General features: G+C 41.8%; 2 protein-coding genes across 2 annotated transcripts in view; one reads left to right on the top strand and one right to left on the bottom strand.

The window, feature by feature from the left end:
* MGAM (maltase-glucoamylase) overlaps window positions 1–23,676 on the bottom strand; it is a 210,499-nt gene that overhangs the window by 143,867 nt on the left and 42,956 nt on the right. The window lies entirely within an intron of this gene.
* Window positions 18,186–23,676, top strand: part of LOC103261021 (PDZ domain-containing protein 2-like) — a 21,783-nt gene continuing 16,292 nt past the window's right edge. Inside the window, exon 1 of the mRNA XM_021712651.1 lies at window positions 18,186–18,623. Within this exon, the coding sequence (XP_021568326.1) occupies window positions 18,186–18,623 (438 nt within the window). The remainder of the gene's footprint in view (window positions 18,624–23,676) is intronic.

Genomic DNA, 23,676 nt, shown 5'->3' with positions numbered 1-23,676 from the left:
CTGCACTCCAGTCTGGGCCACAGAGTGAGACTCCAACTCCAAAAAAAAAAAAAAAAAGCCTATTGGACTTGGTCACATATTTATGTTTTTTGAAAGCATTTTCAGTGAAACTAGACCTTATAAATTTTGTGCTAGGAAATTTAAAGAACCCCCTTTTCAATTCTTCTCAAGAAACTGTTGAAATTGTGGAGTGATCTGCTTACACATCTTACCTTTTCTTTCCTGTAAGTCATATCTGGGTTTCATCTCCTTTTGCTCAAATCCAAAGTACCTTGTGGTCCCCTTTGGGGAAGTCAGAGAGGGAGGAAAAGTCAGTAAGTCTCATCTTGACACACTCAACAGGCCAAAAGAGCTAGTTCCATAGACTGTAGGGCCTCTCTTTAGAAGGAAATCGTTGAAGAGAGTCAAGATGTGAAGTACTAACAGCAGCAAAAACCCAGTTGTAGAGTGTTGCTCTGTCTTGGCAAAGCAGTGTCCCAGGTCTCTCCTAGAGCCACAATTAGCTGGTTAAACATCTGGTGAATTGTGTGTCTCAACCCCTGAACCAGGACTGCTGCTATGGGGGGTGGGAGGTACATGGTAACACGCTCTTCACTTGCATGCAACTTACTTATGTAGCAAATCATCACGTATCCCACAACTCTAAAATTAGATTAAAATAAATAAAATTTTAGATAGATTATAGTGGGAAAAATAAGATGAAACTGTAGTTTCATTGGAAAAGGAATGTGGTTTGCCCCCACACTGGGGAATTAGGACAAGTTAAGATGCCCTATCACCTATGAGAAGTATTTGTGAATCTAAATGCAATAGTGCCATGATAGAAATTTTTCTTGTGTCTTTCCTCCCAAGAGATTGAAGAAGATCCTCTGGTCAAATGTTTTGTGTCTCCCTCCTTTCAGATTGTAGTCTTCTTGGTGTACAGCTCAAGAAAGAACTTTTCTGGATGTTTTCTTTTCCAGGCAGCCCATGGCTTTGATTTTGTTTCTGGATGTTTTCAGTTTGCTCTAAATTGGATCCCAAGGCTAGTGTGTGCTGGCTGCCAGCTATTTCCTTCTTAGAACACTGGGTAACACAGTGAGTTCCTAATATTATAAAACATGTTTGTGACTTAAAAACCCACACCTTGTACCTCTGAAACCTGGTAGTGCAAAAGCGGAGGTACTGGCTGTTGCTGCTGGGAGTGTGTTCTCCTAGAGTTAGTAAGTTTGCAGTTTGTAAGTTGTAAGTTTCTAAAGTCTCTTGACATTTAGAAAACATCATAATGTTGGCTATCTAATGACATTATAATATGTTGAAATAATATTAAAACAGTCCAGCTTTTGCCTCAGAAAAGTGGAAAAGGCCCTTTTGAAGGAGGCAGAAGAACCAAAAGGGAGGGTAGTCATCCAAATTCTCGTGATAAATGGAGGAAAAGTAAGAGGAAGTCCTGAGTGGGTTAGTGCAACATAGATGCCCAAGAGACAGGGTCTCTCCTCACACATACACCAGCAGTCACATGTTTTACAAAACATTCAAAGGTCAGCTGATCTGGCAGCCTGGTTGGTTTGGGCAGCCTCCCAGACTCCACTTTGAGTTCTGCAGCAATTCCAGACCCTCTGGGACCCTCTGGAGTTCAGGTCAGGCCAGAAGGCATGCAGTTGATATAGGTGGTGGAAGTCAGACCCTGGCCAATGCACACGAACGTTAGTCTGTGTTCTGGGAAACATCTGTCTCATCGCCCTCTGGCAGAAGGTATGACTTGCAATTAGTCATACTCTGTACTTACTGTCTACACTAGCTTGATTCTCCAACCCAGCACCCGTGCACATATGAACACACATCCCGTCTTTCTCAGTGCAATTACTTGTGCTCACCGTAACCTCAAAACACCTCTTTGGTTCAAGGGGCCAGCAGAGGTTCTGTCTCTAAGGCACATTTGCTCCACCTTTCTGGATCTTGAGATTTAGAATCTATTTCTGCCTCTTTACCTTCCCCAGTGAACTTGGCTTTTTCCAGACTTAGCCAAGGTTCCTTTTGCCTCATTCTTACCACAGAATTGGTTTTGACCACTGTCCTTTGTGAGTTCACCTTTCAGAGCTTCCAACCTTCACAGGTGCAGAAGACAATTTTAGCTAGTTGGGCTGTGATTATCCTAGCACATTTCTGATGGGGAAAGAAGCTAACATTAATTGGCATTTACTGTGTGCTGGTGGGAATCCAGCCAGCCAGCTCAGTCAATGCTCCCATTTAATCCAGCCAACACGTGCATAGGTAGATGAGCCTAAGGGACAGTCTCTGATGTTATGTGTCTTGCCCAAAGGCCGTAGTGGCAGGGGAGACCTGAGCAAAGAAAATCTTGCCACACAGTTGATTTTCACATGAGCTTTGATAAAGTTCTTTAGGTATCAAGAAAATCTCAAACAGAAGAAACTCTGTGTTGTTGGTTTTTCCTTCTACCAGCCAACAGATCAAAAGGAAATCTTTTCTATCTATCCAGATTACCTTGAGTCCTGTCAATTTTTTCTTTTCCTTTCTTTTCTTTTTTTTTGAATCTGGGTCTCACTCTGTCACCTAGACTGGAGTGAGGTGCCACGATCCCAACTCACCACAGCCTTGAAATCCTGGGCTCAAGCGATCCTCTCACCTCAGTCTCCTGAGTAGCTGGGAGTATAGGTGCATGCCACCATACCCAGCCAATTTTTTTGTAGAGACAGGGTCTCACTATATTGCCCAGGCTGGTCTCAAACACTTTGCTTCAAGTGATCTGCCTACCTTGGCCTCTCAAAGTGTTGGTATTATAGGCGTGAGCCACTGCACCTGCCTCCTGTCCATTTCTCACTGACCTCTTTGACTACTGGTACTTCCTGTCATTTTCTTTATCATCTGTCATCTACTTTGTTGTTCTCATCAAATTGCCCTCTCTCTCAGTGGGCTTTCCAGGAAGCAGATGCCAAGTCAGAGCTAAAAGAGTGAAATATTTGTTGGGATAACACCTGTGGAAGGAAGAGGCAGGAGGTAGGACTGGGAAGGGGGAGTGGCATGCTGTGATACAGACCTGACAAAGTGTCAGCCCAATGTGGAGCTCTGGAGTGAGGATTTGCACCGGGTAGAGGTCAGACCTGGTTTTCCCATCTTCCCCAACCATTGACCATAAATCACCCCAGAAGAGCTTGACCCTGACCCTGATGAAGCTCATAGCTGGAGATCATGAGCAAACCACACCAGCAACCAGATGGACAGCAAGTTTTTACTTGAAGGAGGATCTGAGTGGTGCCTGTGTCACGGCATAGCACAGGGATTTGCCAGCCCCTCCCTTGTTCTGACTTCTGTCAGTTCCTCTCCCCTGATAACACATTATTTTCCACAAGATTCTGCAGGAACTATGAAGACAGTCTTAAGTTGCTTCTTACTTACAGGTATGTGTAGACTACAGATAACCAGGAAGGACAGCTCCCTGTAAAGGAAGAGGTCTCCAGCACACAGTACTGCTTGAGAAGGGCTAGTCTGGAGTGGGGACGTAAAGGGGGACACAGGAAGGGAGCCAAGGTGACTGAGCACCAGGGTGCCCTTAAGATGAGGGGACAAGTTTGGGTGGCGGGCAGGTTGTGAAACATCAGATTTGGTTGCTTTTGCGGAAGGGACACAGAGTCCTGGAAAGTTTTGGAACTTCAGATATAAACACACCATTAAAAGCAAGCTTTGCAGGGTGCCCTTAAGATGAAAGGACAAGCTTGCTTGGCCTTGGCTGGACTGGCAGCCAAGCTGGTTTCTTAGTCCCCTAATTCTAGGTAATCTGAGCTAGTGTTGCCTTTGTTTTTCTAGAATGGTTGGGAACTCACTCAAGCTTATAACTGAGAGATGGAATGAAGTACTTTGCCACTTCCCCATACACTCTGAGAAACCACCTCACCTCCTCCCTGCCATGTGGGCCTGCCTGAAAATACTTCTTGTTTTCCCTAAGGTCTTCTTTCATGGGTGCAGGGCATATTTTGGGTGTTACCATATCACTAAAGTATAATCCTTTATGATGTGGATGTGGAAAGAGTCCTGGTTGAATAGTTCGAAGTTGTAGCCCTTTGTCTATATCCAAACCTGTTCAGCATGAGCAACATTAGGAGGCGCCTTTGCCAGCAGTGAATCCCAAGGCCATTATCAGGTTTCTTTGGAATCAGACTGTGGAGAGTTGAATCCCAGTTCTACTCTTACCAGCTCTGTGACCTTGGCAAGTTAATCTTTCTAAGCCTCAATTTTCTCATCTCTGAATGACGGATCATAAATTCCACTTTGATAGAGTTGTTTTAGATTGAAATGAGATGATATATATGTGCAGTTAACGTAGTATGCAGCATATACAGAGAATGTCAAAAAATTCACACACATTTTAAGAATGGAAAAAACTGTATTAAAATTAAAAGATGAAATACAAGTGTCACGTTTGACTTCTGCAATTACAGGAAGTGCACAGAGGGGTTACCATCAGCATCCCAACACTTCCAATTACGGTCAACTAAAAGTAATACATAGATAACATCGGTTAAAATGCATATACAGTTTTTGGCATCCCCAGTAGTTACAACTTAATTGACATTGGTACCCTTCCCCATGTGTATTCTAAAACGCACATTAAGTTTTGGAACTTCAGATATAAACACACCATTAAAACCAAGCTTTGCATTTTCAACATTTGTGCTTGTGTATCCAGTGACTTGGGGTTTCCTTAATGCTTCACTACAGTTACTTTTTAAATCCTAGTAGATAAATATAAATGCCTTTGCATGTTGCTGTCTGATCATTACTGAGAACCAGAGGGCTCAGAGAGATCACACCACATCACAGTTACAAGTGTCAACAGACACATGAAGAGAGCACTGACCAGAAGCCAAGGTTTAAAAGTTACTCCATCAACGTCTGTAAAGACATGGCTTGTCTGTTTCTCTAGGCCAAGGTTCTGGTGATTTAGCTGACTTGTATAAAAGTTCTCTAAAGCAGGAGAAGAGTCCTTAAGGATCATAAAGAAGAACAAATGATAGGGGAAAAAATTCAAACTCAGTTTCTAAGGAGCATGCCTTGCTCATGGAGGAAGGTCACAAAATTCAGTAAGTCAATCTACATGAACCTCAATAGATTATGGGACTTATCCAGCTCAGCCATGCCTGCCAGAGAGCCTCTTAGAAGAAAGAAAAAGGAAATCAGATTTTGAAAAATCCCCAAGACACTGGATAGGAGAGATTCAGAAGACCCATTCATTACATTAGCCGGAACATGTTGATGGGGATGATCACTTTTCAATTTCTTAAGTACCTCTTCTCTGCTGACTTCAAAATTGTGAGGGAAATTCAGAAAAGAAGCCCACTATTTTGGTGGAAGGTGTTTTGACATAAGTGAAGCCAGGTTTGGTTCAAGGTAGAGGCAGGCTCTGGTCAAGACAATGGAATGGACCTTGGAAGTACTGAGGCTAGCTGGGGAAATTATTTCAAGATAGAGCTGGATTCTCTTGAAAAGAGAGTAAAGTGGAGGGTATAGACGTGCTGTCCGTGTGGGAATTAGTGTGTGAGAAGCACTGTGTTCTGAGGTGCAAGAACACTGGAATTCTCCCTTATTTGAGGGTCTCTGAGTAAGGGAGAGGGTATGGCCACCTTTTGAAAGATCACTGGATAGGCTAGAGGATATCTGGTAGGTTGTGAAACATCAGATTTGGTTGCTTTTGCAGAAGGGAGGCAGAAAGGGAGAATGTGTGCTACCAGTTCTCATAGCTTCCAGCGCTTTCACTATGGAGGAGTGTAGGAGATGTGGCAATGGCAATACACAGCTCAGTGATTGGGTCATCCTTGACACATTTTTTAGGGTGTGGTGGGCTTGAGGTTAGAAAAGAAATTGAACGTAATCTCTGGGACATGCTCTGGCTTCAGTTACCCATTAGCATCAATAGTAGCCTCTTCTGAGGCAAGGCCCAGGGTAACGCTGTATGCAGAGAGAGCACAGTAGTTGCTATAGGCAGGGTACCTGGAAGGACTGGAGAGCTGAATCTCAGGTTAGTGTCCAGTCAGTAAAGCAGGATGTGCTGATTTTTCTGGCCAGACTCCAGCTCTTAGGGACAACTTGTAGTTAAGACCCCTGTGATATGAAATAAGTATTTTGGGCTGGTCCAGAGAGCAGGGCATGGGGGAAGTTTGGAAGCTTGTTAGCACAAGAGGCAGGTAAAGGATGTATAGAAAAGACTTGAGCACAAATACAGAGAGAAAATAAAAAAATGAAATGCAGTTGATGTGAATGCCTAGTAACATGAATATTTATATATATATGTATATGTGTATATACACACACACACACACACACACACATATACACATACATATATGTATACTCTTGCTACAGACTGAATGTTCTGTCCACCTAAAATTCACATGTTGAAACCAAATCATATTTGTAGGTGGGGTTCTAGAGAGGTGAATAGGTCATGAGGGTGGAGTCCTCATGACTGGAATCGATGTCCTTATAAAATAAGTCCCAGAGAACTCCTTTGCCTCATTTTTCACGTGAGGATAAAACAAGAATGCGCCATGTATGAACCAGGAAGTAGGCCTTCCCTAGACATTGAAGATGCTAGTGTCTTGATCTTGGACTTCCAACCTCTAGAACTGTAAGAAAAAATTTCTGTTGTTTATAAACCATCTAGCCCATGGTAATTTGTTATAGCTCAGGTGATTCTTCTATTTCAGCTTCCTGAGTACCTGGCCTACAGGCTTGGGTCACCACACAAGACTAATTTTTAAATTTTCATAGATGGGTATATCACTACATTGCCTAGGCTGACCATCCTGATTTTGAATGGTCTTTCAGATTTCTCCATACACAGTCAATGCTCATATATCATAAAAAAAAAAATTTTTTTTACAACTCCTTCAACAATGTCTTGCATCCGAATTGCTAGCTTCAAACGGGCATGGTGGCTCACTCCTATAATCCCAGCACTTTGGGAGGCTGAAGTGAGAGGAGTACTTGAGCCCAGGAGTCCAAGACATCATAGGCAATAACATAGCAAGATCTCATCTCTACAAAAAAAAAGACTTCCAGTACATATGGGAAAACTTGAGTGTGCTTATGACCCAGCAAAAGCTTTGACCTAAAAAGTTCACCTAAATAGATTTATCTTTAGGAGATTTTATGATCAATATGCTGACACCTGCCACATTTTTTTCTCCATACCAGTTCTCCACTCCTAAAGATATCCAGCTGCTCACAGAACAACCACACGGGCATCTCAAACTCAGGATAATCCAAATTTAATTCCAACAGATCTATGCATTCAGAATAGTCAGATAATCCTAACCCCAAAAAACTGTACAACCTCAGGTGATGGCAACTTCATTGTTCCAACTGCACATGCCAAACACCCAGACACCATCTGTTTTAGTCCGTTGTAGTTGCTATAACAAAATACACCATAGATTTGGTAATTTACAAGAATAGAAACTTACTTCTCACAATTCTGGAGTCTGGGAAGTTCACGATTAAGGCTCCAGCAAGTCTGGTGTTTAGTAAGGGTATTTTTTCTGCTTCCAAAATGGTGCCTTGTTGCTGCCTCTTCCAGAAGTGCTGAGTGCTGTGCCCTAACATGGTGAGAGAGATCGAAAGGCAAAAATAAAGGCCTAGCTAGTTCCTCCCCTATTGTAAGGTTATTAACTCCATTCATGAGGGCTCTGTCTTCATGAGTTAATCCCATCCTAAAGCCCCTTTTCCTTAATATTATCACATTAGGGTTTCAGTTCCAACATACGGATTTTGGAGGGACACATGTTCAAGCTATAGCACCATCTTTATCACATCCCATATCCAACAAAGAGCAAAGCCCATTGAGTTTACCTTCTAAATTGTTTACAGTTCTGGTCATTTCTCACCATTTCCATCGCTACTCTACAGTGAGCCATCTTATCTCTCACTGGAATTCCTGTAGAAGGTCTTCATTCTGCTCTCCCCTTCTATCCTTGCCCAACCACAACTATTCTCAACGCTGAAACACAGGGAACATTTTAAACGTAACACACATCACCTTGCACCTCTGCTCAAATTCAACAGCTCCCCATTTTGCAGTAGTCTTTACATTAGCCCACAAGTCCTTGCATAATCTGATCGCTGTTACGTCTCACCTCCTCTCCTATCACCCTCCTCCTTGCTCACTCCTCTTCAGACACAAAAGTCTCCTCACTCTTCCTCCAACACATCAGGAGAGTCTCCAGTTTACCACTTTTGCCCTGCCTGTTCCCTCTGTCTGCAACACTCTTCTCCCAGGCATGCTCCACGGCCAACGCTTTGATCTCTTTGAGTCTTTTTTCAATGTATACTTCCCCATGGAGCTGCGCTAACCACAGAATTGGACATTTCACCCCGAATTTTCCAGCCTTTGGCAAGGCTGAGCTTCTTTATCCTGTTCAGGGTTTTGTGGTTTTCACAGTAAGTCTTACTTTCTAAACTGCTTTGTAGCTGGATGCTTATTTTAATAGATGTATTGTTTGTCTGATCATGACTAGGGAGATTTCTTACCATTTCCACTGCTATCTCTCACTGGAGATCCTATAGGTGGAGGCTGGGATCAAAGATCAAAGCACCAGCAGGTTTGGTGTCTAGTTAAGGGTATGGTATGGTCTCTGCTTTTAAGATAATGTCATGTTGCCCTGGCTATATTGTGAGTTCCACAAAAACAGAAATCTTTGTTTTGTTCACTTCTGTGCCATCAGATGCCTACAACAGTGCCTTGCATACAATGTATTTAATAACTATTTTAATGTGTGAAAGATTGAACTAGTAAATTTGTAATGAACAAGTAGTAATTCATTAAATGGGAAAAAAATATCACTATGTCATGAAAAAAAGTGGAATGAGTTCCCATGCACATTTTCTGATGTTCCTCAATTCCCTGATGAGGCGAGACTGACTCATTCAGGTATAGCAAAGTCTGACTTCACCAGCACTCCTGTGGTCCCTCCAATGCACCTCCACCAGGAAAGTGTGACCGACATCACTGATATGAATTGGCAAAGCTGTGTGAATGGAATTCTAATTTGATTGTGTGTGCCCTTCATGTTGGTCTCATATTGTTAGAGAAGCACTGATCTACTCATAGTAGTAACTCAATACAGAAATGCAATCATTTGCAATTCAATGCTTTGATATTCTCTTTTTAGGGCCTGTTATCTCAGCAGTATGTTTTATGAGATCAATTCTCATCATTGATCAAGCATTTTCCACTGAATTTCTGTTTCCAACAGGCATTTTGGGTGCTTTAAAAAGTTTTTCTTGATTCATGCAGAAATGAAGTATACAAAAACCTTTGTGGAGCTGGACTCGGTGGCTCAGCCTGTAATCCCACGCCTTTGGGAGGCTGAGGTGAGTGGATTGCCTGAGCCCGTGGGTTCGAGACCCACCCTGGCAACTTGGCGAGACCCTATCTCTACAATAAATCAAAAAAAATCAGCCGGATGTGGTAATGCACGCCTGTAGTTCCAGCTACTCGGAAGACTGAGGCGGAAGGATCACCGGAGCCCAGCAGGTCGAGGCTGCGTTGGCTGGGAGCGGCCAATGCACTCCAGTCTGGGCGACAGAGTGAGACCCCAACTCAACAACAACAACAAAAAAAAAACCTTTGTGGAAACTGCCTATTACTGCACGCTTACTGCTGTATGATAGAAGGGGCCGTATGTGTATTTCTTCCCTGGGAAGCTTTATTAGAGTTGATATGCCTGATGCATTCTAGTGTAGAGACACCTTGTTGTATGGGTTGAGAATTTAAGTTTACATCTCTTAGTTTGAGATATGAACCTTTCAAGACACATGTGAAAATCAGTGATACTCTGTTGTATGGAAATAAAAATCATTCTTTCCATTGAAAGAAAATTTAGCTGCTTGGATCCATCATTTTCCGTATTTCTCTCCACTTCCATCTCTCTACATCTGGAACATTCTAGCGGGAAACTGAAAAAGAATCAACTCTGATTCAGCACAGAAGGAAGATTGTAGCCAATGGGCCAGCAAGTGCCAGCGATGGAATTTAATCAGGGAAAGGGAGGAGGATGAACACTTCATGCTGATGTATACAAATAGAGCTGTTGCCTTAGAGACTGATGCCCTGAATTTCATCAGAGCGTTGTGCAGTCATGGGTGAAATATTTATCTCCTTTCTTAGTCCTTTCAGTATAATTCTACCTCTATTTGATTCTGCCTTAACGAAAATTTTATTTTTGTTATTGGTTTGGCTTATGATGCACATTGTTTTAGGTTTCTTAGTCATTTGTGTCAAAAGTAAAATATCAGTGTGCTCCTTTTATAACTTTAATGTTTTGGAAAAGATCAATCATAAACTGACTGATTCTGTGCTATATATCATTAACTATGATTTGCTGGGTTTGGTGGCTAAAGCCTATAGTTCCAGCACTTTGGGAAGTCGAATTGGGAGGATTCCTTGAGCCTAGGTGTATGAGACAAGCTTGGGCAGTATAGTGAGACCTAGTCTCAACAAAAACGTAAAAAAAAATTAGCCAGGCATGATGGCTTGTGTCCACAGTTCCAACTACTCAGGAGGCTAAGGCGGGAGGCTCACTTTAGCACAGGAGTTCTAGTCTGTGTTGAGCTGTGATTGTGCCACTGCTGGTATAGGTGACAGAGTGAGACCCTACCCCAAAAGAAAAAATACTATGATTTTACTAGTAAGTTACCAAGTTAGCCCATCACAGTTTTATGGATGTCAGCAGACTCCAGACTCCAGAATTAGAGACGACAAATGTTCATTACTCCCAGTAATAACAGTAGGAGAGTACCAGCATATTTGTACCAATTCCCTAATCCCCAGTTCCCTCTGGGTACTGTGGACTTCAGTTCTGGCATATAGGTGGGTATATATGATTTAAACTTCAGTACTAAACTATGTGGTGGTAGCAAAATTTGGTAGTTAACTATTTGAATTAGATTTGAATGACTAATACTGTGTCATAGATTAGAAAAAATCTAAAATATTTGCCCTAATTAATTCCTCACTCTAACATGTGTCTCCCAATTTGCATTTTATGACAAAAATTATTAACGATAAGCTTTTTATAATGAAAAACACATGTCCATTTATTCATATTCCCAACTGTAAATTACAGATAAGGGAGAGAAGGGAGGAGAGATTGAGCCTTGGCTCTTCTGCTGAATAGGGAGGGAAACAGGAAACAGAAAGTGGCTTTCTCCATCAGCTCCTGCAACCAGCAGCGGGAATGCACCATTCAGGTCACATCTATTCCTAAGTTTAGACCCTGATCTATTGAAAGCATCATGCACCTAAGCCCCATCTTCCTCCATCTAAACAGAGCTTACTCTTTCCCTTACTAGCAAAGAAGTTGATTGATTATCGTCAGGAAAGGCCTTATGAGCACACCTAAGATATCAAGTTGCTCTTGTCAGTATGGTATCCAGTCGAAAAAAAAAAAATCCATCCTCAGAGTCCCCTAAGGACAACTGGACTCTTTCTGGGCTAGATTGTGGAATCTGAAAAGTGTGCCTAATGTTCAAGGTAGCCAGGAGACAATACCTGAAAGAGTGTCCTTGGCAACCTGGGTCCCAATGCCTCTAATGGAACTGTCCAAACATTTCCTCCTGTTTCCCAGCCAAGATTTCCCATATAATTAATCTGTATATGCTCAACACTTCCTCAACCCTGCTGTTCTTGGGGAACCAATAGATTTATAGACTCAGAGGGTTCACTGAGCTAATTAGGCTTAGCAGTTTTTCAAAAGACCACAAACAGCTTTTCAGTTTCCCATTACTTCTTATGGAAGAGAAATTCATGGGCAATAACAAGTTATCTCTGTTTGCCTTGTGTGTTAGGCAAGATGGCCATTAGCAGTTAGTGCTGTATTCTAGAACTCAGACCCTGTCGTGAAAAACTCGTCTGTAAACATCCTCTTGCAGTCAATGTCTACTCTCTTGTTGTCTACACTGGGGATCTCTGATGAAATTGGAGTGTCTCCTTTGGTGAGAAGTCTGAGTTTCAAGATTCCTTTATGTGTTCTTTGAGTTATACCGTATATTTTGGCACTGTGGTACAGGCCAGTGCTCAGTGGTGACGATTCAAGTTACTAGGAATTGCAGACACATATGCCTCCACACCCGAGGTTCAACTTGGCAGCACTCCTGTGAGGTCACACTGTGTGCCAGGCATTAATATTCGATGGCTGGATGTCCAAGATGATTTTCAGAGGCACCTGGAAATTGTCCCTTCCAAAGATTTGGCAAAACCATCAAAATATCAAAAATATACAGCTGCCTAAAGATCTTTTTGGATAGAATTAGGGCTGTCACAAATGATGCGTGTCTTTGGTCTTCTGATACCCTCCTTGTTTGCCTCTCTGTTATCTGCTGTTTCCCTATCTTTCTTGGTCATCAAACTCCAGGAAACTTTTCCAAACCCCCAGCCTCACCTGTCAACCCCTGCACAGAACCTCCCGCCCTTGGAGATCCCAGACTCAAAAATTATGACAGAGCACCAAGGAATTATTCAAAACATTTTTTTGAATGAACTACCTTTTTCATGGAAGGAAGGAAGAAGTAATGTGTTAAAAAAAAAGATCCAAGAGAAGTAAAAACGTGCAACAGATTTCAGAGGGAAGGGATTAGGTTAGAACTCATTTCTGGGTATGCTGGTCTCTTCATTTACCTTAAGGTCAACCTGGGAAAGTTAAACTCAAAATTTAATTGAGCTAATAACTTTACATGCCAGAGGAAAATCTCCAATATTGGGGAAAAATTTTTAAAAATTTTGTGTGAATAATGCATATTTGTATACCTAACCTGGAATTGTACCCCAAATCTTAAAAATAAAAATTTAATAGTTAACAGTAAATAAATAAATGAATAAATAAATTCAAGTACTATAAAAAATATTTGTGTGTGAAGGAGAAGCTACTGAAAGACTTATGCCTGTTTACAAAGAGGAAGATTTTTCTTTTCCTAAATCACACGATTGTTTCATATCTTTTTTCTAAAATACTTTGAAGTTTAATTTAAGATTTTACTGCTGGATAGGGATCCCACTGAGCAAAAAGTGGATTTGGATATATGAATTAGCCATAAGGTATTGGAAGAGTTAGGAAAATTATTTAAATACAATTTAAATACAGGTGGGACAGGAATGTGGTAGTATCACATTTAAGGTGATTTTAAGAATTCTAAGAAAATTACCCTCCGCCTAAAAGTCCTTCTCATTAGCTTCTAAAGCATCAATAATTCATTCATTACACTTTGTCTTCAGGATGACCTTCGAAAATTCAGTGTCCGGAAAGGAATAAAATAGCCTGCCATGAAGGTCCTTTAAGGTCTTATTTATGGCTAGGAAGCCAGGAAAGGAAAGGAAGCTGGTGCTGAACCCAAGATAAACTCCTCGTGGCTTTGTCATTTTGCCAAGTGTGGACCTTGCAGAAGAAGTAAAATATTGTCTCAGTCACAGGCACTTTCCAAGGTTCTTGGGTCTTCTGTGATAGGATGGAGGGGAAAGATATTTAAGTCTTGAATTCAGAATCGATGGGCCAGCCTTTTTGGTACTAAAAAGAGGGTCTCAGCCGGGCTCAGTGGCTCAGCCTGTAATCCCACGCCTTTGGGAGGCTGAGGTGAATGGATTGCCTGAGACTGCGGGTTCGAGATCCGCCTGGGCAGCGAGACCTCATCTCTACGATAAATCAAAAAATCAGCCGAGCGTGGTAGCGCTTGCCTGTAATTCCGGCTACTTGGAAGGCTGAGGCGGAAGAATCGCCGGAGCCCAGCAGGTTGAGGCTGCGGTGGCCGGGAGCGGCCACTGCACTCCAGTCTGGGCGACAGAGTGAGACTCCAACTCAAAAAAATAAAATAAAATAAAAAATAAAAAGAGGGTCTCTGCATACAAGCCCTCCAGTTGTTCAAAGTTTTACCATAAAAGGTGAATTTCCAAAACCAACGCTGAATGTATTTTTGCCAGGTTGATAGTAAATGTTTGGGAGTCCTAGGACAACTTGGACATAAAAATGAATGTTCCATTGCTAAAGGTTTATGTGCGGTCCTGGGCACTGGAGCAGTACTGTTGAAATGGGTTGCCTATCTTATCACCAGAACTCTTCCTGGGAATCTAGCACCTACAGTATTAGAACATGAAAGCCACTGAGAGATGATGCACTTTACAGATGAGGAAACTAAAACCCAAAGTTGGTAAGGACTTAAAGATCATAATTGCACAGTGGAAGCAACATGGGTTTTGGAATCAGGTAGACTTGGATCCCCCACTTAGTAGCTATGTGAATTGGGCAAACTAATTAATATTTGTGAGCTGCTGTCTCTTCTTCTGTTAAGAGAGTTCTTATGTCTATAATATAGTGTCGAGTCAAAGAATCAACTCAAAACCTATCCAGTGCTTTTTGCTGGCTTTTAAATGAGATGTAATTCACATAACATAGAATTTACTATTTTAACAGGTGCCATTCAGTCAGTTTTAGTATATGTGTTGTGTTGTGCCACCAGCATGTCTAATTTCAGAACATTTCCTTCACCCCTAAAAAACCTGAACCTGTTAGCAAGTTGTCCAATTCAGCTCTCCCCAGCCCCTGACAACCACTGATCATTCTGTCTCTCTGGATTTGCCTCTTCTGGGACTGTCATAGAAAGGAATTTACAATATGTGATCTTTTGTGATCTGGCCTCTTCACTTTGCATAATGTTTCCAAGTTTCACCCATGTTGCAGCCTATAATTCATTCTTTCTAATTGCCAAATAATACTCTGTTATATAGATATATCAAAATTTGTTTATACATTTATCAGTTAATGAATTTGTGTAATTATCATTGTGTTACATGGTTGGGCCAAAGCCAGAATGAAGTTTGGGTGTCCAGCTCTGTATCTGGTCCTGTTTGTACTATACTGAACCAATTGTCAAAACATCTGAGCATATGTATGTTGGTGTTGGTGTTGGTGTTGTTGCTGCTGTTGTGGTTGGGGTCTCTCTCTGTCTGCCAGGTTGGAATACAGGGGCTAGAATTGCTATTCCAAGGCCAAGAAAATTATGGTTCATGGCAACATTGACCTCCAAGGCTTAGACCAATGTTATAACCCAGCCCAAGTATCTGAAACTACAGGCATATGCCACCATATTAGGCTAATTTTTTTTAAAAAATCAAGGTTTTGCTATGTTGTACAGGCAGGTCTTGTATCCCTGGACTCAAGGAATCCACCCACCTTGGCCTCCCAAAGTGTTGGAATTGTAAATGTGAGCTACCTGAAATTAGCAGGGTTTTGCTCAAAATCAACCATACAACCTGGCTACATACTCTTAGGATTTTATACCTTTCCATGAATTTTTCTAGTATAAAAAAATATATAGAATTCAAATAAATGAAACCTAGTCATTGTAGAAAAACTGTGCTGAGAGCAAGGTTTAATGTCCAGTTTCTAGACCCCTTTGTAAGGTCTTCAAGCCACCTCATCCTGTGTTAATTCCTAGAAGAACCTGGGGTCTGTATGACATCTTTTATGTTCCTGTTTTTGGGTATATAAATTTGCCATCAAGATATGTAGCTGGCCGGGCTCGGTGGCTAAGCCTGTAATCCCAAAGCTTTGGGAGCTGAGGTGAGTGGATTGCCTGAGCCCGTGGGTTTGAGACCCGCTTGGGCAACTTGGCAAGACCTCATCTCTACAATAAATCAAAAATTAGCTGGGCGTGGTATGTGCATCCGTAGTTGTAGCTACTTGGAAGGCTGAGGCGGAAGGATCGCCGGAGCCCAGCAGGTCGAGGCTGCAGTGACTGGGAGTGGCCACTGCACTCCAGTCTGGGTGACAGAGTGAGACTCCAACTCAAAAAAAAAAAAAAAAGATATGTAGCCTAGGATCAAGGAACATTTCTATTAAGTTGTGTTGATGTAAGAGATGCTTATTTTTGTTCACGTTACTCTATGGGGAAATTTCAGAATTATTATTCTCTTGTTTTGTTAGACAGTCCCTTTCATTGTGTTAACGTTTGACCATGAGGAATGGGGGAATGAAAGCATTTGGCCCATAATTCAGAGCTTTTCAAACATAGCTGGTCACCTCTCCTTCTCTCTCTCCTTGCCAGCGACCTAAGTGAAAACTTATTAATAGATGAGAGGATGACTTTTAAGACCTGGCCTCCTTCCCACATAATGACTACTCCAGTCCTCAACTCTGACTTCCCAGGTGTCAAGATAACGAAAGGGCACCTTAATGTCTATTGCCCTGAAGTCCTAATTTCTTTACAGGCTACTTTGCCTATAGCCCAGGTGTTTTTTTGTGTGTGGGGGAATATGAAGACCCGAGCAGGTCTGATTGGTGGAGGTTTGTTGTTGACACCCGTTGCTTGGAAACCGGTGATGAGTAGAATGTGGCAAGATAGCAGTTGGTGAAGGCATTTCCCTGAACTCATCAGACAGTTGTTGTGTCTCTTGAATTTGGTATGGGTAGAAGAAGCATGGGTAGAAGAAGGTCCTGCCCAGGCTGTTTTCCTGACTTTCAGTAAGTATTTTCTTTGCTAAATCTTTGATGATCTGGTCCTGAATACCACTTATTACTCATTTCATTGGATGGTCTCTTTTCATGTTATTCTTTAAGATCTGGAGCAGTTATCATGTGTCATACTTCACGTATATTACTTTTTTCTTTTTTTGAGACCTGGTTTCACTCTGTCATCCAGGATGGAGTGCAGTGCCGCGATCGTGGCTCACCGCCCCTCAAACTCTTGGTTAAAGCAATCTACCCACCTCGGCCTCCTGAGTCACTGGGTCAACAGGCACACACCACCACTTCTGGATGATTTTTCTATATTTTTGTAGAGAGTGGGGTCTCATTTTGTTGCCCAGAATTGTCTCAAACTCTTGGCTTCAAGTGACCCTCCTGCCTTAGCCTCCCAAAGTGCTGGGATTACATGTTTGAGCCACCATGCTCTGTCTATATGATCTTCATTCTATTATTTCCTGCATCAAAATATTTGGCAGCCCTCAAAGCTATGAAAAAGCAACCAACCCTGTCTTCTCCATGCTGGGCATTCCTTATTCCTCCAACTGCTCCTTGTTGACAGTTTCCAACAGCCTTGGTCCTGACCACTTTGTCTGTGTGTTTTCCACTTTGTCAGTGTTCCTCTTAGTTTGATATTCAACTGGAAAGGACAATCCGTATGTGTTATGAAGACAAGCCAGGACTGTCCCAAAGAAGTGAGACTGATACTCATTCAATGTAGCATGCATTTTCCAGAGCCTAGTCAGATACATTTTAAAGTCAGCTAGCTCTCCTCTCAACTCAATGAGGAGGCAGAGACTCCTGTGGTTGTGCCATGGATGATTTGATGGTAAGATCAGAATTTTACATTTCCCCCAATCCATTTTATCTATCCTGGGACTTGCAGTTTTATTTCATCAAAATTATATGAATGGCAGATTGAAGGCTAGCAATTCTCTTCTTCTTCTTCTTTTTTCTTTGAGTTTGGATCTCATTTTATAGCCGAGGCTGGAGTGCAGTGGTTCCTTTCTGGCTCATCGTACTAGGGTCAGGTGACCCTTCTGCCTCATCCCTCAAGTAGCTGGACTACAGGTGTGTGCCGCCATGCCCAGCATTTATTCACTTATTTATTTATTTAGTAAAGATGAGGTCTTGCTCTGATGCCTACGTTAGATTCAAACTCCCAGCCTCAAGCAATCCTCTCATCTGGGCTGCTGGGAAATACAGGTGTCAGTCACTGCACATCCATGGCACAACCACAGCTAGTCTCACAGTTCTGATGCAAGAAAGGTGCTGAATGAGTAGGAAAGGATTTTATTTTTGAATATGCTAGCATTCATATATTAACATTCATTTGTTAGCATTAGTTCTGTTCCTAGAAAGATTCTTAACTCCTCATACTATAGGAGTTAATTAGTAATTAAACCAGTAATTTCTAATTCATGGACATTTTTATGTGTTTGGGGAGTTTGGGTGTGATACAGATTAAATTTTAGCATACAGATTAAATTGAGTGTTGAGTCTCTTAAGGAAGCTTAGTACCTCAATCCATCAGCCAGACTTTTAGTCTCATGGGTCCCGAGTGGGCCCTTGAGCGCTTATATCCTTGTGCCGATCAGGAAGGGTACGTGAGGTTCAAATAGTCCCTCTGTCTTTTTCAGTTACCTGGCTCAATGCTGGAATGGCAGCTTCATCTACAGAATTATGCTGCGTCGCTTTGAGCGCAAAGCCCCTTCTACTTATAATGGTAATAGTAGCAACAGCTCTGAACCAGGGGAGATACCGAACTTGGGGTTAGGTGACCGAATTGCAAAAAAGGGGAAAAGAACAAGAAAGTTGAAGTTCATCTCCAAGTCTTTTGCCAGCAAGTCCCCCGAAGAATCCAAGGTGGCCAGTGACCTCAGTTTTGAGCCGGAGAAGGGCCCCAACCCTGAAGCTGGAAATGGGCAAGACTTTCACGTGAAAAAAGGCATAGATTCTCTCAAGGAGATGACTGGATCCCACCTAGAAAGGGCAAAAGTGGACAGCGGGACAGAGCACAGACTTCCAAAGACAGACACTCCTCTGACCACAAACAATGACAAATGCCACTTCTCAAAAGCTAGGAAGACCGACTTCCAATCGGGTGATTGCCTGGTACAGGTAAGTTTTGCTTTGATCGTAGAACCAGAATTTTTAACAAATATTGTTTGAGGTTGATTTACGATTATAAAAATGTATCTAAGACGACCTTACATTTGAGAAGCCAATAAATTCACTAAGATAAATGACCAAAGAACAACAACAAAAATACTCTAGTCATTTCATCCCACATGAATAAAGAGCTGGTCAAGTGATCTTAAGTGGAAAATGTAACCATTCTGTGGCAATCTTTGAGTCACCTGACACCCAGACCAAGTACTTAGTTGCATCACTATTCAGCACTGCTGTCACAAGTGCAATTGCTGTTCCAAGTCAGGAGTTCCTGGTGGTCATTGACAGCACAAACATCCTAGGCTCAGTATTACACAGGAAGAGAATTCAACAGCCATGATACCAGTTCAACAGCTTCTTGATACCAGTTCAACAGCTTCTTGATACCAGTTCAACAGCTTCTTGATACCAGTTTAAAGTCAATTACATTTTCATGGGATCATGTTATTACATGAGTGAATTTTGGGGACTTTTAGAAGAGTCACAGAATTCTCTGATACTATGAAATCCCGCTGTGATGGTCAAGGCTGGTCTTACCATACCTGCTTTGTCTTTTGATATATTCTGAGTGGTGATGGATGGGTGAGCTTCTAGCCTCAATGGTCTCTACCTTTATAAGCAACATTCTTTCAAGGGAGAGTTGCATTTCTCTAAGGACAAAATGTTCATTCCTAGAATCCTCTTGGCAGATATTCTGATGAGTTCCAAGTAGAGCAATCACTTCCTATGTAGGCACTGTTTGGTTTCTTCTCTGACCGGTTGACACTCTCTAGTGATGAAAGAGAAAGCTGGAAAGGTGGAAAATAAGCCTGGAAGTTTCAAGTTCAGCTTTGCACACCAGACATGCCACCCTAGGAGTGAATGCCGTTTCTTGTTAGGTCAGAATGGACCACACATCTTCTCACGCAAGAATATTTTTAGCACCCTTTTTAACCACAAAATTATCTTTAAAAGATGCATTTCTCCAGCATCCATAGAGTTGGCAAAAATTAAACCTTCACAGTTTTCTTCCACATCCTAGAGACATCCACCTTGGAACAAAGAGACCTGTATACAAGGTTACTTTCATTCTGGGGCTAGAGAGGATTTTAAATTTTACTGCAGCTTGTATGAGTCTAGGGTCATGCTAAAATGAAAATTTCAGAAAAGCAGGATTTAGCTATTTAACCCTTATGCCTTTGGGAGAAAAAAAAATTCATTCCATTTTGAGTAAGGAGAGATTAAACATGTCAGAGTTGTTATTTTTCTGCTTTATTAATGATTTAGTGTATCTTAAAGAACTCATAAATTTTGGAAAAAACATATTAATCATCAGACAATTTTTGTTTGCTGAGTACGTCTTTTTCATAAACTGTCATTTGTTCTAAGGAAATAGTACATTAAAATAAATCCTCATTCTCTTTCTTTCTAATCTTTTCTCCCTTAAAAGAGAAATATGAAGCATATTTTCTTTAATAAATCATTTTTTAATTGTATATGTGTATAAAATATAAGCATAGAATAATCCATATACAATCAGATCCATTATTAAAAATAAAAAGATAGATTCATCCTCTAAAGCATAAGACTCTCCAAGGACATAGACTATTTTAGACATGAGTTCAGCATTTGTTATGACCTTTCTAGCAAATATATTTACTCACCCAAGATGACAACATTTGCAAGTATGCATATATATTATGTTTATTTTTGTAATGCTACATGTTGAAAAGGAATATAACCAAATGCAGTCACATAACAAAAATACTACTATTAGTCAGGTGGGTGAGTTTATTCTCAACTGTCATGTGTATTTCTGTGGGTACATTTGTGGTCTTACCCTAGTAATCACAATCCACCCTTACAGTACCAGACCTTTTCCCTTTACCTTTCTCGTAAGTGGTTCATCACAGACCTCATTTAGGCTGTCTCAGATTTGAATCTACTGGAAAGAAGGAAAACTCAGAAGGAGAGTCACACTCAGGACATCGCGCAGGTGGCCCCTGGCGTTTGCATCACTGAGAGGCAGCATGAAGACATTCTTCTCCAGCAAGCCCCTAAGGTCACTAGGTGAACTCACATTGTCCGACGTGTTAACATCTCTTAAGACCATGCTTGAGCCTTCACATCTCTCTTGAGTCCCTGAGCTTTATACCAGCTGCCTGCAGGATGTCTCCATCTTGAATATTTTCTATCATGCCTAAACCCAATGCATCACCAAACCCACTCCAGCATTCCAGGTCTTGCTACCACCTGCTCCACTGTTAGACATCTCCTCTGTGGTTCTTTAGGAGCTCCTGCTTGTCTTCATTGATACATGAGCCCCACATAGTCTAACTACCATCTGGCTTTCCAGCTCCTGAGTAGACTTTAATGGTGGGTCTTTTTTTGTCTTTCTGTCACTAGTCCTAGCAAAGAGGCTTGCACCCATAGTTGCTTGTAGATATTAATTAATGAAGGCACCAAAGAGCACCAGGCATAGGAATTGGAACACATGGTTTTATCGCCATCACTATGACCTTCAGGCTGTTGTAACCTTTCTTTGGGCTTCTATTTTCTCACCTATGAATGGAACATTTTGCTCTGATGACCTAGGGATTTCCGGCTGTGATGTTATGATGCATTTCTTACTGATCATTCTGTATAAGAAAGAATAAGCAAACAGTCTCAGATTCGGTTTACAACTAGAGTCAGGGCATTTACTGCAGAGAAATTCAAGTTGGATTATATATCTACTCAATTTGTGGCAAGATGCTGTTGTGAAATTTTATTTTTGGTTCCAGCAGAAATGAGGTCATGTAAATGCAGTGAGACAACTCCTTTTAATGTACTGCTCCCAGAATAAGCATGGTGGCTCATGCCTTTAATCTCATCACTTTGGGGGGACAGAGGTGAGAAGATTGCCTGATCCCATGGGTTCAAGAGCAGTCTGGGCAACTTGTTGAGATTTGTCTCTACAATAAATCAAAAAAATAGCTGGCAGTGGTGGTGTGCACCTCAAGTTCAAGCTACTTGGCAGGCTGGGCAGAGGACTGCCTAAGCCCAGCAGGTTGAGGATGCGGTGGCCATGAGCATGCCACTGCACTCCAGCCTGGGTGACATAGTGAGGCACCAACTCAAAAAAAAGAAAACAAAACAAACAACCTGAATCACTCCTGTTTTAGTAAATAAATCCACTCATTGAATTCAGGAAAAGTCCTGCATGTGAACTCACACAGTAATTGGCAGTTACAGGAAATGGTAAAGATAACACTCCGAACAACATTAGTACAGAAGTCCATAGCATCCAATTATTCATGGTTTGCCTGTTTCTCAACAGGCCGACAAAATTTTTTTGCTTGTTAAAACAATGTAAAAAAAAACAAATGCCAAAATCATCTGTCTTCAGAACTCACTGTCTCCTACTGGATCAGAGTTTACACGTTGAACATTGGCAGACTTCCAGGTCTCCCATCTGCATGAAACTTTTTTTTTTTTTGAGTTGGAGTCTCACTCTGTCACCCAGACTGGAGTACAGTGGCCGCTCCCGGCCACCGCAGCCTCTACCTGCTGGGCTCCAGCGATCCTTCCGCCTCAGCCCTCGAAGTAGCCGGAATTACAGGCATGCACTACCACGCCAGCTGATGTTTTGATTTATTGTAGAGATGAGGTCTCGCTGCCCAGGCGGGTCTCGAACCCGCGGGCTCAGGCAATCCACTCACCTCAGCCTCCCAAAGGCGCGGGATTATAGGCTGAGCCACTGAGCCCGGCTTTTAACTATAGTTTTAATGACTGTCAAAAGACTGTAACTAGTGGATAATTATCCTTCATTTGTTAATACAGGGTTATTTATGGGGTAATGTTATTATATGCTAGGCCAATGCTCATGTTGTTAGAAGACTTGTTGGTTAAAGAAACTGACAATATTTCCGTCACCTGACATTTATGGCATATAGGGGACCACAAACAATAAGTAAACAAATCACAAAAATTAAGCAAATCACAATAAAATATAATTAAGCAAATCACAATAAATGAGTCACAGTGTCAGATGGCGACAAGTACCATAAATGAAATAGATGGTGAAGTGAAAGCTGGGCAGAGGCCTGATTGATATTGGGTGTCGGGGAAAAATGACCTTAGGAAAGAGGCGATGTTTGAACTGAGGACAAAGTGTCAGGAAAAGGCAGCCCTGTAAAATCGAGGAGCAAAATGCTCCCAGGAATGAGCCAGCAAGGCCGGCTGCCCTCAGGCAAGCATGATAGAATATTCAGGAGCAAAGAGACCAAGCACTAGGAGATAATTCTGCTGGTGTGGACAGGGCTGGATTACAGAGGTTTGTGTATACCATCATGGAGTTAGGACAGCTGGTGACCCTTCACATCCGAAGAGCAAAGAGTGTGACTATCTCACACTCCAATGCCTACAGGAAAGAATGCCAGGGAATCCACTCAAACCCATACAAAGGACACTCAAGTTAGCCCTCCTCCAACGCGCAGTTGTTAGAGGGCCTAAACTGAGTGTATCATGAAGATGGTTTTTAAATACTCACCCTGGTGGTTCAATGAAGAATAATGGATTTCCAGAGGTAAGAACATAAAGGGAGGTGAGATCGGAGGCTGTTGTAGTAACCCATGCTAAAGATGCTGGTGGCCTAGACAAAGGCGAAGTAGGGGACAGATAAGGAGATGTTGATGGAAGTAGAATCTATTCTGGAAGGAGAATCACAGATCCTGCTCATAGTTCAGATGTGAGAGATGAAATTGGATGAATCAAAGACCCGTCATGGGCTGTTGGCTTGTGTATCATTTTTAGGTTGTGTAGGTGACAGTGCTATTCCCACTGAGATTGGAAAGCCAGGAGCAGGACGAGTCCAATTTTGACTGTACTGAAGTCTGTATTAGATGCCTAAGTGGAATTGTAAGGATGCAGTTTGGGATATCCTTTGTATTGTTATCTTGAAGTTCACCTGTTGGTTTGGAGCCAGTACCAGCTTTAGCCATATAAGCATCAGACACTGATTTTTTTTTTTTTTTTTTTTTTG

This window comes from Carlito syrichta, unplaced genomic scaffold (assembly GCF_000164805.1).
Source record: "Carlito syrichta isolate Samal-C Ts95f unplaced genomic scaffold, Tarsius_syrichta-2.0.1 Scaffold303563, whole genome shotgun sequence".
Classification (NCBI taxonomy): domain Eukaryota; kingdom Metazoa; phylum Chordata; class Mammalia; order Primates; family Tarsiidae; genus Carlito; species Carlito syrichta.
The sequence above is the reverse complement of the archived record's forward strand: the minus strand, read 5'-3'. Positions and strand labels throughout refer to the sequence as shown.